At 49.3% G+C, this 15768-nt stretch overlaps 1 protein-coding gene across 1 annotated transcript in view; it reads right to left on the bottom strand.

The window, feature by feature from the left end:
* mlh3 (mutL homolog 3 (E. coli)) overlaps positions 1-11334 on the bottom strand; it is a 50558-nt gene extending 39224 nt beyond the window's left edge. Inside the window, exons 1-6 of the mRNA XM_060829021.1 lie at positions 11004-11334; positions 7548-10718; positions 3347-3436; positions 2623-2702; positions 934-1038; positions 761-833 (exon numbers count right to left, since the gene is read on the bottom strand). Of these exons, the coding sequence (XP_060685004.1) occupies positions 761-833; positions 934-1038; positions 2623-2702; positions 3347-3436; positions 7548-10718; positions 11004-11319 (3835 nt within the window). The 5' untranslated portion in view covers positions 11320-11334. The remainder of the gene's footprint in view (positions 1-760; positions 834-933; positions 1039-2622; positions 2703-3346; positions 3437-7547; positions 10719-11003) is intronic.
* Positions 11335-15768: the final 4434 nt, after the last annotated feature.

Here is a 15768-nt window from a genome sequence, read left to right as displayed (position 1 = left end):
CCCCACCCCTCCGAGACCCACACCCCCACACACACCCCCACCCCTCCGAGACCCACACCCCCACACACACACCCCCCACCCCTCCGAGACACACACCCCCCCGCCCCTCCGAGACACCCCCCCCACACACACACCCCCCGCCCCTCCGAGACACCCCCCCTACACATACCCCCACCCCTCCGAGACACACCCCCACCCCTCCGAGACACACCGCCACCCCTCCGAGACACACCCCCCCCCACACACACACCCCCCGCCCCTCCGAAACACCCCCCTACACACACCCCCACCCCTCCGAGACACACCCCCCCACCTCTCCGTGACACCCCCCCCAAACACATACCCCCCACCCCTCCGAGACACACACCCACCCCCATCCCTCCGAGACACGCCCCAGGCGACCCCCACCCCTCCGAGACACGCCCCACACGCTCCCACCCCTCCGAGACACGCCCCACACGCTCCCACCCCTCCGAGACACGCCCCACACGCTCCCACCCCTCCGAGACACGCCCCACACGCTCCCACCCCTCCGAGACACACCCCACACACCCCCACCCCTCTCAGACATTCCCCACACACCCCCTTCTGAGACACTCACCATGCACACCCCCTCATGAGACACTCACCATGCACACCCCCTTCTGAGACACTCCCCATGCACACCCCCTTCTGACACACTCCCCATGCACACCCTGTTCGAGACCCTGATTGTTTGACCCCATCTTCTCCCTATTACGTTTGATTGAGGTTCACTCACCTGTTGGTGCTTCCTTGTTGGTCCTTGTTTCTATCAGACAGGCAATGAACTTGTTGTCCACCTGGTTAAGAACCTGAAAGACATGAAATTTACAGAATTGGGAGGGATAGTGGATTAGGGGATGACGTCAACAACTAAACAACACTCACCCTGAGCTGCCAACAGGCTCTTACCTGCAACGAGCCGATCATATCTTTGGTGAAGCGATAAGGGTATAGGATGTTGTGAATCTTCACTGCCAAACTTCCAGCCTGATCATTGCTAACATCAACAGCAACCTAGAACACCAGCACCAAAGAGAGGACACAGCTTCAATGTTTCAACATGCCCAGAATCCCCGTGTGCTGATCAGTTGTGGTAATGTAACTAAGCTAACAACCCATAACAAAGAGTGAATGCCCTACACACCTGGGTTCAAATTCCACCAAGGCAGAACTTTGGAACATAAATTCAACCAAAATCTGGAATAAAAAGCTGGCATAATGGTGAACATGTGACCATTGCAAATTGTTGGAAAATCCGACCTGACTTACCAATGTCTTTCGGAAAGGAAATCTGATCTGGTCTGGTCTACACGGGACTCCAGACTCACTGCAATGTGGCTGACTCTTAAATACTTTCTGGGCAACAATGGATGGGCAATAAATGCTGGCCCAGCCAACAAGACCCAAATCCTGTGAATAAATACCAGCCCAAGTCCTTCACTGACCCTACACGTGACCCACTCCCTCACTGACCCCGTCCCTGACCCACTCCCTCACTGACCCCACACCTGACCCACTCCCTCACTGACCCCGCCTCTGACCCAGTCCCTCAATGACCCCGCCTCTGACCCCATCCACCACTGACCCCGTCTCTGACTCACTCCCTCACTGACCCCATCCCTGACCGACCCCACACCTGACCCACTCCCTCACTGACCCTGTCCCTGACCGACCCCACACCTGACCCACTCCCTCACTGACCCCACACCTGACCCAGTCCCTCACTGACCCTACACCTGATCCACTCCTTCACTGATCCCACACCTGACCCACTCCCTCACTGACCCCACACCTGACCCACTCCCTCACTGACCCCACACCTGACCCACTCCCTCACTGACCCCACACCTGACCCACTCCCTCACTGACCCCACACCTGACCCACTCCCTCACTGACCCCACACCTGACTCACTCCCTCACTGACCCCACACCTGACTCACTCCCTCACTGACCCCACACCTGACCCACTCCCTCACTGACACTGCTTTTGATTTGACTTGATTTATTATTGAGATACAGTGAAAAGTTATATTTTGCATGCTACCGAGACAAATTATACTTTACGTAAGTACATCAGTGTAGTGAAACAGAATACGGAATATAGCTTTACAATTGCAGAGAAAGATAACTCTAATGTATGAGAGGTCTGTTCAGAAGTCATAACAGCAGGGAAGAAGCTATTCTTGTATCTGTTGGTACAAACCGTTGTATCTTCTCCCTGACCTAAGAGGGTGACACAGAATATAACCAAGGTAGGAGAGGTCTTTGATTATATTGGCTGCTTTCCTGAGACAGTGGGAAGTATTGATGGAGTGAACAGAACCAAGCTGGTCTGCGCGATGGACTAGGCTGTGTTCACTGATCTCTGTAATTTCTTGCGGTCTTGGGCAACGCAATTGCTATGCCAAGTTGCAATGCATCCGGATAGAATGCTGTGAATCTGCAGAAGTTTGGCAGATGTGAAAAGGACTTAGAAGGACTTGAAAATTTAGACAGTATTGAGTAACAGCCAATAGGCCATTGAGCACAGAGTGGTTGAACAGGGCTCACTAAGCAGTCTGATATTGCAAAAAATAACCATACATGGTAGATCCTACCTCTGGAGGGCGAGGAAAGACTGGATTTGTCCACTCTCGAAACAGTGAGCGCAGAGAATCATTTGATCCCGAATGGGTAGCTGTCGAAACAAAACAAAACCATACAGTCACATTCAGTATATTCATAATGTGGAGTGTAACTCAATTATATCTGATTCCTGAAGAAGGGCTTATGCCCGAAACGTCGATTCTCCTGCTCCTTGGATGCTGCGCTTTTCCAGCAACACATTTTCAGCTCTGATCTCCAGCATCTGCAGTCCTCACTTTCTCCTACCTCAATGATAGTTTGTCTCTCCTGGTCCTAAGGCAGGACAATCCCGAGTAATGTTGAACCAGTGTTGTGATGAACAATAACTCAGAGGAAGAGTGGGATTACAAAGCAAGGGAACCCAGGGAACAGGAACAAGATGAACACTTTTGAGGCTCTGTCCCAAACCATTTCTCAACTCCAACTCCATTCTCTCCACAACTAATGACGGCTGATGCAGGCTATCTAGTTTCACCCTGACAAACCACAGCATTGCACATCCAAGCTCACAGTTCAGAACTCAAACTTAATAAAAAGTGACTCAGTAACATATTAACATTGGGTCACCGTTCAAATGCCTGGAACAGGAAGGAAAGAAATTGAAGGTTCACAGTTTGAAGTTGTTCACTGAGATGCCATCCCTGCCCTAGTTAGAACCAAGTCAAACCAATTTCATCGCTACTAGTAATCCCTCACCGCTTTTGTCTTTCTGTCTCTCTTCATGTGACCGTGGCAGGAAAGGGATAAGACTATGGCTGCGGAATGGGTAACACTGGTACTGGAAACCTGCCAGAGAAAGCAAACAGCAAGTTTATATTAAATATATACCAGAAAAATATTGAGTAGAACAGAATTCTGGTTAGGCCACAGCTCTGGTAAGGATATAACGACACTGGAGAGAGTGCACAGGAGCCTCACCAGGATGTTGCCTGGGATGGAGCAGTTTAACTTTGAAGAGAGGCTGGATAAGCTTATTTTTTTTTAAGCAGAGAAGACGGAGAGGGGACCTGGTCTAGGTGTATAAGATTATGAGGGGCATTGTCAAGTGGATGCTGAAAAATGTGTTGCTGGAAAAGCTCAGCAGGTCGGGCAGCATCCAAGGAGTAAGAGAATCGATGTTTCGGGCATAAGCCCTTCTTCAGGAATGGCTTATGCCCGAAATGTCGATTCTCCTGCTCCTTGGATGCTGCCCGACCTGCTGTGCTTTTCCAGCAACACATTTTTCAGCTCTATCTCCAGCATCTGCAGTCCTCACTTTCTCTATTGTCAAGTGGATGGAAAGCAGCTGTTCACCTTAATTGAAAGGTCAATAACAAAGAAGAACAATTTTGAGATGTAGACTGTAAATTTAGATAGATTTGAATACAGTGTTTTTTAACTAGAGGATGGCAGGGTCCGGAATGCGTTGCCTGGGAGGGTAGTTGAGGTGGGAAATCTCACCTTTTAAAAATACATGATTAAGCACTTGAAATGTCAGAATATTCAAGGCTATGAGCTAAGTGCTGGAAAGTGCAGTAGTGTAGATTTAGTACAGTTTTTTGTTGGTGAAGAATCAACAGGTGGCAGGGCCTCTTCTAATGTATAATTCTGATTGTTTGAACAAATAGTGTAAAGGGAGTGCCATATATTTGCATGTGTGATTCAGCAGTAATATAAATGAGCTAGTAATCTTCATTCTCCAAAGCTGATGATTGGAATTGGCAGAGCTACCTCAATGAAAACAGTGTGGGCCTCAGTTACACAGAACAGAAACTCCCCCACCCCCCGCCAGTTTCCAGCATCTTGCTTTTGGAGTTGCTGACATCAGTTTGGGTTAGAAGTCTACAATCGCTGAGGATCCATCCTGAGGCCAGGCTCCAGAACAAACAGACAACTGGTTATGGCAATGTCGTGGTTATGCTTGAACAGGACAAAATAATGTAAAAGCTGCTGCTGCTGCAAAAGGAGGACAATGCAGTGTGACCAATCACCAACCAAGGAATCATAAACTTAGGGGGCTGAAGCCACTCTGACAAAAGTTGTCATTTCAAATGTCATCAAGGACCCTTTCAATACCATTGGTCAAAGGAAACCTGACAGGTCTACTTTGTGCCCTAAGGATGTTTGAGTGCCTCCTCGCTGGCTTACCAATGATTTATCCTCTACCAGCCCTGTCCATTTCCATCTCAGCCAAATAACTTCTCATTGGTTTTTCCCCAGTTTCAAACTTTTACTCATGATTTATCTTCCATGCTTAACCGATAAAGTCTAACTTGTTAACCCATTTAATGTATCGTCCTTTCTTAGAACAGTAATTGATCTTTTAATTAATGCTGCTACCACCTCCTTTTCATAGAATTATAGGGTATCCCACCCAGACCCATTTCCCTACCCTATTTCTCTACATTTACCCTTGACTAATGCATCTAATCTACACATCTCTAACACGATGGGCAATTTAGCGAGCCCAACTCACTTAACCTGCACATCTCTGCATTGTGGGAGGAAACCAGAGAACAAAGAACAAAGAAAATTTACAGCCCAGGAACAGGCCCTTTGGCCCTCCAAGCCTGAGCCGATCCAATCCACTGTGTAAGCCTATTGCCCAATCCCTAAGCATCTGTATCCCTCTGCTCCCCACCTACACATGCATCTGTCCAGATGCATCTTAAATGAATCTACCATGCCTGCCTCTACCACCTCTGCTGGCAACGTGTTCCAGACACCCACCACCCTCTGTGTGAAGTACTTGCCGCGTATATCCCCCTTAAACTTTCCACCTCTCACCTTGAAAGTGTGACCTCTTGTTATTGAACCCTTCACCCTGGGAAAAAGCTTATCTCTAATCACCCTGTCTATACCCTTCAAGATTTTGTAAACCTCAATCAGATTCCCCTCAATCTCCTTTTATCTAATGAAAACAATCCTAACCTACTCCACCTCTCTTCATAGCTAGCACCTTCCATACCAGGCAACATCCTCGTAAACCTTCTCTGCATCCTCTCCAAAACATCCACATCCTTTTGGTAATGTGGTGACCAGAACTGTACACAATATTCTAAATGCGGTCGAACCAATGTCTTGTACAATTTTAACATGACTTGCCAGCTTTTATACTCAATACCCCGTCCAATGAAGACAAGCATACTATATACCTTTGTGACCATTCTATCCACCTGTGCAGCAACCTTCAGGGTACAATGGACCTGAACTCCCAGATCTCTCTGCTCATCAACTTTTCCCCAGGGCCTTCCATTTACAGCACAGTTGTAGAATTAGACTTCCCAAAATGCATCACCTCACATTTGTCTGGATTGAAATCTATCTGCCACTTTTCCACCCAACTCTCCAGCCTATCTATATCCTCCTGTATTCTCTGACAGTCCCCTATGCTTTCTGCTACTCCAATCTTTGATTCATCTGCAAACTTGCTGATCATACCAACAGTGCCCTCTTCCAGATTATTTATGTATATCACAAACAACAGTGGCCCCAACACTGATCCCTGTGGAACACCACTGGTCACCTTTCTCCATTTCGAGATACTCCCTTCAACTACTACTCTCTGTCTCCTGTTGCTCAACCAGTTCTTTACCCACCTAGCTAGAACACCCTGCACACCATGTGACTTCACTTTTTCCATTAGTTTACCGTGGGGAACCTTATCAGACACCTTACTTTTATAAAGTCCATGTGCAGTATATGACATCTACAGCCCTTCCTTCATCTACCAACTTGGTCACTTCCTCAAAGAACTCTATTAAGTTGGTAAGGCACAATCTCCCCCGCACAAAACCATGTTGCCCATCACTGATAAACCTATTCTTTTCTAAATATAAATAAGATTCTATCCCTCTGTACCTTCTCCAGCAACTTTCCCACCACCGACATCAGACTCACTGGTCTGTAGTTACCCGGAATATCCCTACTACCCTTCTTGTACAGGGGGACAACATGAGCAACCCTCCAGTCCTCCGGCACCTCACCTGTATTTAAGGATGCTATGGAGATATCTGTCAGGGCCCCAGCTATTTCCTCCCTCACCTCCCTCAGCAACATGGGAGAGATCCCATCTGGTCCTGGGGATTTGTCCACCTTAATATCCTTTAGCCTACCCAACACAGCTTCACCTTATGTCAATGTGATCCAGAGTAATCAAACTTCGATCTCTAATCTTAACATTCATCATGAAACTCTTCCCAATGGACACTGATGCAATGTAGACATTGAGAATTTCATCCATTTTCTCAGGTTCAACACACAACCTTCCTCCTTTATCCTTTAGTGGAACAACTCTTTCTCTAGTTTACCTCTTGCTTCTTATACATGAAAAAAAGGTCTTGGATCCTCCTTAATTCTGCTAGCGAATGTTATTTCATGACCCTTTTAGCCTCTTGATTCCTTGCTTAAGATTGGTCCTACTCTCCCAATATTCCTCCAGGGCCCTTTCCATTCTTAGCTGCCTGGACCTTATGTACGCTTCCCTTTTCCTCTTGGCTAGTCGCACAATTTCTCCTGTCACCCACGGTTCACAAATCTTGACTTTCCTATCCCTTGTTTTCAAAAGGGATATGCCTATCCTGCACTACCTTCAACATATCTTTGAAAGCCTCCCACGTGGACTTCCCTTCAAATAGCTGCTCCCAATCCACATTTCCCAGCTCTTGCCAAATATTGATTTAACAGGTTTTGGCCAGTTAATATGTCATCAAGATCAAACATCAACTATAGCCTTATCAAATGGCGAAGGAGGTTCAAGAGCTTTTATGGTCTGACTGAGAGAACTTTACAACACCGAACCTTGGGAGAACTATGGTAGAAATAGCCATTACTAACAAGATTACTTGTTGTGTTTTGTGTGAATATGAGGGGGAGGTACTTTCGAAAGATGGAAAGTGTAATTTCTGTACAAACTCACCCGTCTTAGTGAGAACATTAACTGGCATTGTTGTAAAGTCTCTTACACAAGCAGCTTCTGTCTGGACATCTGGTGGGACATCATAGCTACTCAGCCCGGTCATGCTGTTTACATACACTGTTTTCCCAAGGGATCCATCAAAGTATTGCAACCAGTCCGAAGGGAAATGTTTCAATGAATCACTTTGACCTTTACAGTCCTCTACACAACTTGCCAGAAATTGTTCAGCATCTATTGATTTAGTTTGAATATAAACTGGTTCTGACATTTTCTGCATTGAGACAAAATCCTCTGTAAACGGGCTCAAGTTTACACCAGTTCTGTCATCTTGAGACTGGTCTCCAACCTGTAGATCAGAGTGAACATCTGTTCCATTATCAGTCCTTTCGTCAACTGTAGGCCATGGCAACTTAACAACACAAGATGTGCTGTTACTCAGGAATTGGACTCTTTCACTTGTTGCAGTATTGCTATCTTCCTGCCAGTCTGCCTCGGTCACTCTCCTCTCTTGAAAAGGAGAATTTTCAGAGCTCACCTGAGCAGCTGAGTGTTCTTGCAGCAGAGTTGGACACTGCTGTTCTGGATAAAGGTCTCTGAAACTCTCACAAGGTTGGCAAGTACCTATGGAACTTCCTGCTTTGGACTCTGCGCTTTTATCTTCAGCAGGCTGTCCTTTAAGGTCCTTTAACTTGGACAATTTTGTAGCGAGGGTTCTTCGAGGCTCCTTGCTAGCTGGAGAGGTTTGCTTGGCTTGTGAATAACCAGGCGTTGCAATTGGGGTAGAATGTGCCCTGGCCACACAATCAGCAACTGGGAAAGTTCCATCTGAATACAAATTCCTTAAAAGACCACTGCAATCACATTGATCAAACTGCAAATTCTCACTCTGGTGACTAGTTACAGAACCAGCATACCCAATACCTGTATTCTGGTGCAGCCTCTCTGTTTCCAGGATTACAGTCACATTAGATCGTGATGGCCTCTCGGTTGCTTCACCAGTACTGTCCTGAACAGTCACACTGCCTTGAGAAGGGCCTCCAGCATCCTGATCATCACTGATTTTACCATAGTTTCTCCGAAATACATCCAAAGATCCAGTTATTAGGGACATGCCCAGCTTCCTGTGAAATCTTGCCTGACAACATACAGGCTTACAGTTGGCAGGATTTCTGTTCTCCAAACTGGAGCGACATTGTGGTAAGTTCATCTTCTGAGAGATTGTCATTGATTCAGCAAAGCTTCCGGATGTACAATGAGACTGATGAGTATTTGGAATTTTCTGACAGGCAGTTACAGAACCCTGGGGAATATCTCTCCCACTTTTCTGAGATATATTTGAAAGCGCTTGGTCATCAGGCATGAGCTGTCCATCTCCCTTTCTCATCTTTTCATTCAGAATCTCCCAAGCACTCACTGGGCCGGGACGACAGACCTGACCCCTGTCTGAAGAGTTACCACTTGAAGTGCCTACTTCTATCGTTTTTCCGGGGACAATGTGGGTTATAAGACCGGTCATACCCAGTTTCACACTCTTCTTTCCCCCAAGCACCTCGTCCTTCTGCCATTTCACCTCAAGTTCCTGCTCCCCATGCAGCCCCTCTACCCACCAATTCCCCTGTGATGCTTCAGCCTGTTCCTCCTGTGACTCCCCCATCTGCTCCCACTCTCCTGCCTGCTCCCTTCGTGACTCCCCCAACTTCTCTCCATCTTCTACTTGCTGCCCCTGAGACTCCCCTTGTGACTGCCTTCCCTGTGACTCTCCCACCTGTTCCCCCTGTGATTTCCCTGCCTGCTCCCCCTGCGACTCTCCCACCCGCTCCCCCTGCGAGTCTCTCACCTGCTCCCCCTGTGATTCCCCTACCGGCTTTCCTATGCCTGTCTCTGCTAACTTCTCCACTTGTGAGGGGCTTTCAGTGACTGACAAGATTGTATTCTCATTGACAGCTGTGAGTTGGCAAAGAGCTGTGCTAGACTGTATCTGCTCTGTTGGTTGTGTCTGAGAGCTGTTAGATGTGCTCAGGTCCCTAAGGAAAATGCTTTCCTCCTTTTCCAATGGAGGCTTGTCACGTGTGGCTGTTTGAGCATGCAAGGCTAGCTCTTTGGTGTCATTACAGACTTGCCCTTGACAGGGTTCAGAACCTGCCTCCAACTTTGGATTGCCTGGAACCACTACCTGCCGATGAACTGATTTGGACTGCACTGCTACTCTTTCATGTGAGAACCTGAAATCTAAGCTAGCAACAGTCTGTGGATCAGGAATCTGCTCCTCTATGGGGTCAACCAGTAACTGTTCCTGCCGCAAGAAGGCCTGAACCCCCTCCTCCAGCAAACTCAGCAGCTGGTTCCAGTCAGTAAACTCTAGCAAGGTCCTGTTTGTCTCCCAGCAGGCATCGTACTGGCTACGGTCGCAGTTGATGTTGATGATATAGACAGGATGAAGATCGGAGCCTCCCCGGGACCCAGTGCCAGGTTCGGGCCGACAGATTAAGCTGCGTCGCTTCAGCAGTGAGTCCAGCTCCTTATGGATACGGGTTTTAAGCACCAGTCGCCGGTTGACAAATATCAGTCGCTGGGCTTTGTTGTGGTGGCCCTGGCGACTGATGAAGCCACTCAGCTGGATCCCATTGGATGAGTGCTGAATGCAGCCCAGTGTTGCTGCCTGCTGAGGGCCATGGATCTGAGCAAAACGGGCCTGAAGGTTACTGACTTTGGGAAGCCTCACCACCAACGAGCCTCCAACCGCAGAGGAGGCTTCATCACGTACAGTGAATGAGACACCAGGGTAGAGATAGCTCAGAGCCTGCACTCGACAGCGGATCTGTTCCCACTCCATTGGCTGACCAAGGCGGCGTTGCCTCACTGGCAATTGGTAAAAGAGGTTGCAGACAGTGACGGTGGTTCCAGGACTTGGCCTCCCCATCTCAGCCTTATAAACTGGTCGGGCGTGGCCATTGCGGAATAGTTTTACCCAGGTCCCGCTGGAACCCTGCGGTCTGCTCACTATCTCCAGCAGCCCTGACAAGTGAGCAATGCTGGCCAGGGCCTCACCACGACCCCCTGGACCAGGCAGCTCAAGGTGCTTGGGATTATTGTCATCCTCTCCCCCAGGGTCTCTACCTTTGTCTCCCCTGGGACATGTCCAACCCCTATTCCCAGGGCCTTCGCCACCCCCTGGTACACCCCCAGCCTCACGATCTCTCTCACCCCCAGGGTCACCCCCAGCCCCAGGATCTCTCTCACCCCCAGGGTCACCCCCACCCCCAGGGTCTCTCTCACCCCCACGGTCACCCCCAGCCCCAGGGTCTCTCTCACCCCCAGGGTCACCCCCACCCCCAGGGTCTCTCTCACCCCCACGGTCACCCCCAGCCCCAGGGTCTCTCTCACCCCCAGGGTCACCCCCACCCCCAGGGTCTCTCTCACCCCCAGGGTCACCCCCACCTCCAGGGTCTCTCTCACCCTCAGCCCCAGGGTCTTTCTTAACCCCAGCCCCAGGGTCACTCCCACCCCCACTGCAGTAGCGCGTGCCCGCCAACTCCAGGGCCGCGCGTTCCAGCCCCGCCCCGTTATCCGCCACCTGCACGCGCCCAGCCTGCGCGTTCACGCGAGCAGCCGCGCAGCCGCAGCCGGCCTCCAGGCTGTTGAGGAGCAGCTCCTCGAGGCACCGGGCCAGGGAGGGCACCGCTACCCCGGAGCGAAGCGCGGCCTGAATATCGGCCGCCAACAGCCGGAGCCGGCCCCGGCCCCGACCCTCGGCCGCAGCTCGGTCTGCCATCCCCGCCGCAGGCTCGACCCATGCCCACCAGGCCGCGTTGCCATGGAGACACGGCACGGGCGCGCATGCTCCCCGCTGGCGGGTTTCCCGTGAGGGGGGCGTCCGGGGGTTGTGCGCGTGCGCAGTGCCATCTGTCAGCTCACCCTAAAGGAGGTGAATGCCACTGACCCACTATCCCTCATGTCCACTTCCCTGCTCCTTCCCCCAAAACCGATGATGGTAAGCTTCCCCAACATTAACGGGAAAGGTGCAGAGGGAGCAGGATTCCTTTCGGTCTCTGTGTAGGAGACCTGACCATGTGAGTAGGCGAGGCCCTGAGCATGGCACACTGACAGTGAAGGCACTGGGCCCAGACTTGGCTGAGTGACAGGGTAAGACAAAAAGAGAAATAGCTGGAGAAACTCAGCAGGTCCGACAGTGTCTGTGCAGAGAAAATCAGAGTTTAAACATTTTGGATTCAGTGCCCCTTTGATGAACTAGAATTGATACTGATGGTTGGCGGGTGTTTTTCTGACTGGAAACCACTGTCTGGTGGGGTTCTGTTGGGGTCCTTGCTGATGGTCGATTGTGCAAATGATTTGGACACGAATGTAAGATGGTTGATCACTAAGTTTGTGGATGATCTGAAAACCGATGGGGTGGTAAATAATGAGTAGGATAGCCTTGTAGCCTTTTTAGGAGTAGACAGGCAGGAGGCTGGAAGAACACAGCAAGCCAGACAGCATCAGAAGGTGCAGAAGTTGATGTTTTGGGTATAACCTTTCTTCAGGAAAGGAGTTGGGGTCATGGGTTGCTGTAGATAAAGAGAGGGTGTCTCTTACATTTCAGGAGGACATAGACAGGTCAGATGGGCTGAGCAGTGTCAAATAAGACCATTTAACACATCAAGTCTGCTCTGCCATTTGATCATGGCTAATATATTTCTCAGCTCCATTATCCCCATTACCCTTAATCCCCTCATTAATCAAAAACCTATCTATCTCTGTCTTGAATACACTCAATGACTTGCCCTCCACAGCTGCCAGTGGCAATGTGTTCCACAGATTAACTACCCTCTGGCTGAAGAAATGCCTTCTCATTTCAATTCAAAAGGGTTTCCACTCAGGCTGTGCCCTTGGGTCCTAGTCTCTCCTACTGGTGGAAATATCTTTTCCACATCCAATCTATCCAGTTCTCTAATTTTCAATAAGATCTCCCCTCAACTTTCTAAACTCCATCAAGTACAGACGCGGAATCCTCAATCACTCCTCATATGACAAGTCCTTCATTTGCAGGATCATTCTTGTAAATGTTCTCTGGTTCCGCTCCAAAGTCAACACAAGGTCTGAAACTGCCCACAATATTCCGAGTGTAGTCTGACCAGAGTTCATACAACCTCAGCAGTAAGTCCCTGCTCTTATATTCCAACCCTTTTGAAACAAATGCGAATATTATATTTGTTTTCCTAACTGCTGACTGTAACTGCATGTTCACCTAAAGAAAATCCTGCACTCGGACTCATGTATCCCTTTGTGATTTCGATTTCTGAAGCCTTTCCTGGTTTAGAAAATAGTCTGTGCCTCTATTCCTTTTTCCAAACTGTATAACTTCATACTTCACCTCATTACATTCCATTTGCTGCTTCTGAGGCTTCACTGCTTCCTCATCACTACCTGTTCCTCTACTTATCTTTGTGTAATCAGCAAATTTAGCAACAATGCCCTCAGTTCCTTCAGACTGTAAATGTATAGTATAAATAATTATGGTCCGAACACTGAGCCCTGTGGAACTTCACTAGTCGTTAGCTACCAGTCCGAAAAAAAACCCTTGATCCCTACTATCTGCCTTTTACCAGTTAGCCAATCCTCTACTCATCCCAGTAGTTTGCCCCTAACATCTTATCTTATCTCAGGGACCTCGAAGTGAAGGAGCCATTAGGAGGTAGTGACCACAATACAATAAACTTTAATCTGCAGTTCAAAAGGGAGAGAGTAGATTCGGAAGTGACAATATTTCAGTTGAATAAAGGGAACTATGGAGCTATGAGGGAGGAGCTGGCCAAAGTTCAATGGTGCAATCCCCTAGCAGGGATGGCAGTGGAGCAACAATGGCAGGTCTTTCTGGGTATAATGCAGAAGATGCAGGATCAGTTCATTCCAAAAAGGAAGAAAGATCCTAAGAGGAGGCACGGGTGGCCGTGGCTGACAAGGGAAGTTAAGAAACACATGAAGTCAAAAAAGAAAAGGTATAACATGGCAAAGATAAGTGGGAAATCGGAGGACTGAGAAGCTTTTAAAGAACAACAGAGGATTACTAAGAAGGAAATACGCAGAGGAGAAAATGAGGTACGAAGGTAAACTGGCCAAAACTATAAAGGAGGATAGCAAAAGCTTTTTTAGGTATTGAAAGGAAAAAAAAATGGTTAAGATTAAAATTGGGTCCTTGAAGACAGAAACAGGTAAATATATTACGGGGAACAAAGAAATGGCAGAAGAGTTGAATTGGTACTTCAGATCTGTGTTCACTGGGGAAGACACAAGCAATCTCCCTGAGGTAACAGTGGCTGAAGGACCTGAACTGAAGGGAATTTATATTAGGCAGGAAATGGTATTGGAGAGACTGTTCGGTCTGAAGGCTGATAAGTCCCCGGGACCTCACGGTCTACATCCCGGGGTACTGAAGGAGGTGGCTCGAGAAATCGTGGATTCATTGGTGATCATTTTCCAATGTTCTATAGATTGCGGATTGGAGAGTGGCTAATGTTGTCCCACTTTTTAAGAAAGGAAGGAGAGAGAAAACAGAGAATTATAGACCAGTTAGTCTGACCTCAGTGGTGGGAAAGATGCTGGAGTCAATTATAAAGGACGATATTACGACACATCAGGATAGCAGTAACAGGATAGGTCAGAGTCAGCATGGATTTATGAAGGGGAAATCATGCTTGACTACTTTTTCAACCAAGATTCTCGCCCACCCTCTGACGACCTCTTCTCCCGCCTCCAACACACCCCATCCACCTGGACACCCCGTGCTGGCCTCTTACCTGCCCTCGATCTCTTTATAGCCAACTGCCGCCGCGACATTAACCGCCTCAACCTGTCCACCCCTCTTACCCACTCCAACCTCTCACCCTCGGAACGTGCAGCCCTCCACTCCCTCCGCTCCAACCCCAACCTCACCATCAAACCGGCAGACAAGGGAGGTGCGGTAGTAGTTTGGCGCACTGACCTTTATACAGCTGAGGCTATTCGCCAGCTTGCGGACACTTCCTCCTACTGCCCCCTTGACCATGACCCCACCTCCCACCACCAAACTATCATCTCCCAGACCATCCATAACCTCATCACCTCAGGGGATCTCCCAACCACCGCCTCCAACCTCATAGTCCCACAACCCCACACCGTCCGTTTGTACCTCCTCTCCAAAATCCACAAACCTAACTGCCCCGGCCGACCCATTGTCTCAGCCTGCTCCTGCCCCACCGAACTCATCTCTGCATACCTCAACACGGTCCTGACCCCCTTAGTCCAAGAACTCCCCACCTACATTCGGGACATCACCCACGCCCTCCACCTCCTCCATGATTTTCACTTCCCCGGTCCCCAACGCCTTATCTTCACGATGGACATCCAGTCCCTGTACACCTCCATCCCCCATCACGAAGGACTCGAAGCCCTCCTCTTCTTCCTTTCCCGCCGTACCAACCAATACCCTTCCACTGAGACCCTCCTTCGACTGACTGAACTGGTCCTCAACCTGAACAACTTCTCTTTCCAATCTTCCCACTTCCTCCAAACCAAAGGAGTTGCCATGGGCACCCGCATGGGCCCCAGCTATGCCTGCCTCTTCGTGGGATATGTGGAACAGTCCATCTTCCGCAACTACACTGGCACCACCCCCCACCTTTTCCTCCGCTACATCGATGACTGTATCGGCGCTGCCTCGTGCTCCCACGAGGAGGTTGAACAGTTCATCCACTTTACTAACACCTTCCACCCTGACCTCAAATTCACCTGGACCGTCTCAGACTCCTCCCTCCCCTTCCTAGACCTTTCCATTTCTATCTCGGGCGACCGAATCAACACAGACATCTACTATAAACCAACTGACTCCCACAGCTACTTAGACAACACCTCCTCCCACCCTGCCCCCTGTAAAAACGCCATCATATATTCCCAATTCCTTCGTCTCCGCCGCATCTGCTCCCAGGAGGACCAGTTCCAATACCGTACAGCCCAGATGGCCTCCTTCTTCAAGTACCGCAGACGTGATCGACGATGCCCTCCACCGCATCTCCTCCACTTCCCGCTCCTCCGCCCTTGAGCCCCGCCCCTCCAACCACCACCAGGACAGAACCCCACTGGTTCTCACCTACCACCCCACCAACCTCCATATACAGCGTATCATCCGCCACCATTTCCGCCACCTCCAAATGGACTCCACCACCAGGGATATATTTCCCTCCCCTCC

The sequence above is a fragment of the Hemiscyllium ocellatum genome, chromosome 8 (assembly GCF_020745735.1).
Source record: "Hemiscyllium ocellatum isolate sHemOce1 chromosome 8, sHemOce1.pat.X.cur, whole genome shotgun sequence".
NCBI classification, from domain to species: Eukaryota; Metazoa; Chordata; class Chondrichthyes; order Orectolobiformes; family Hemiscylliidae; genus Hemiscyllium; species Hemiscyllium ocellatum.
This window is presented reverse-complemented; position numbering and strand designations above follow the sequence as displayed.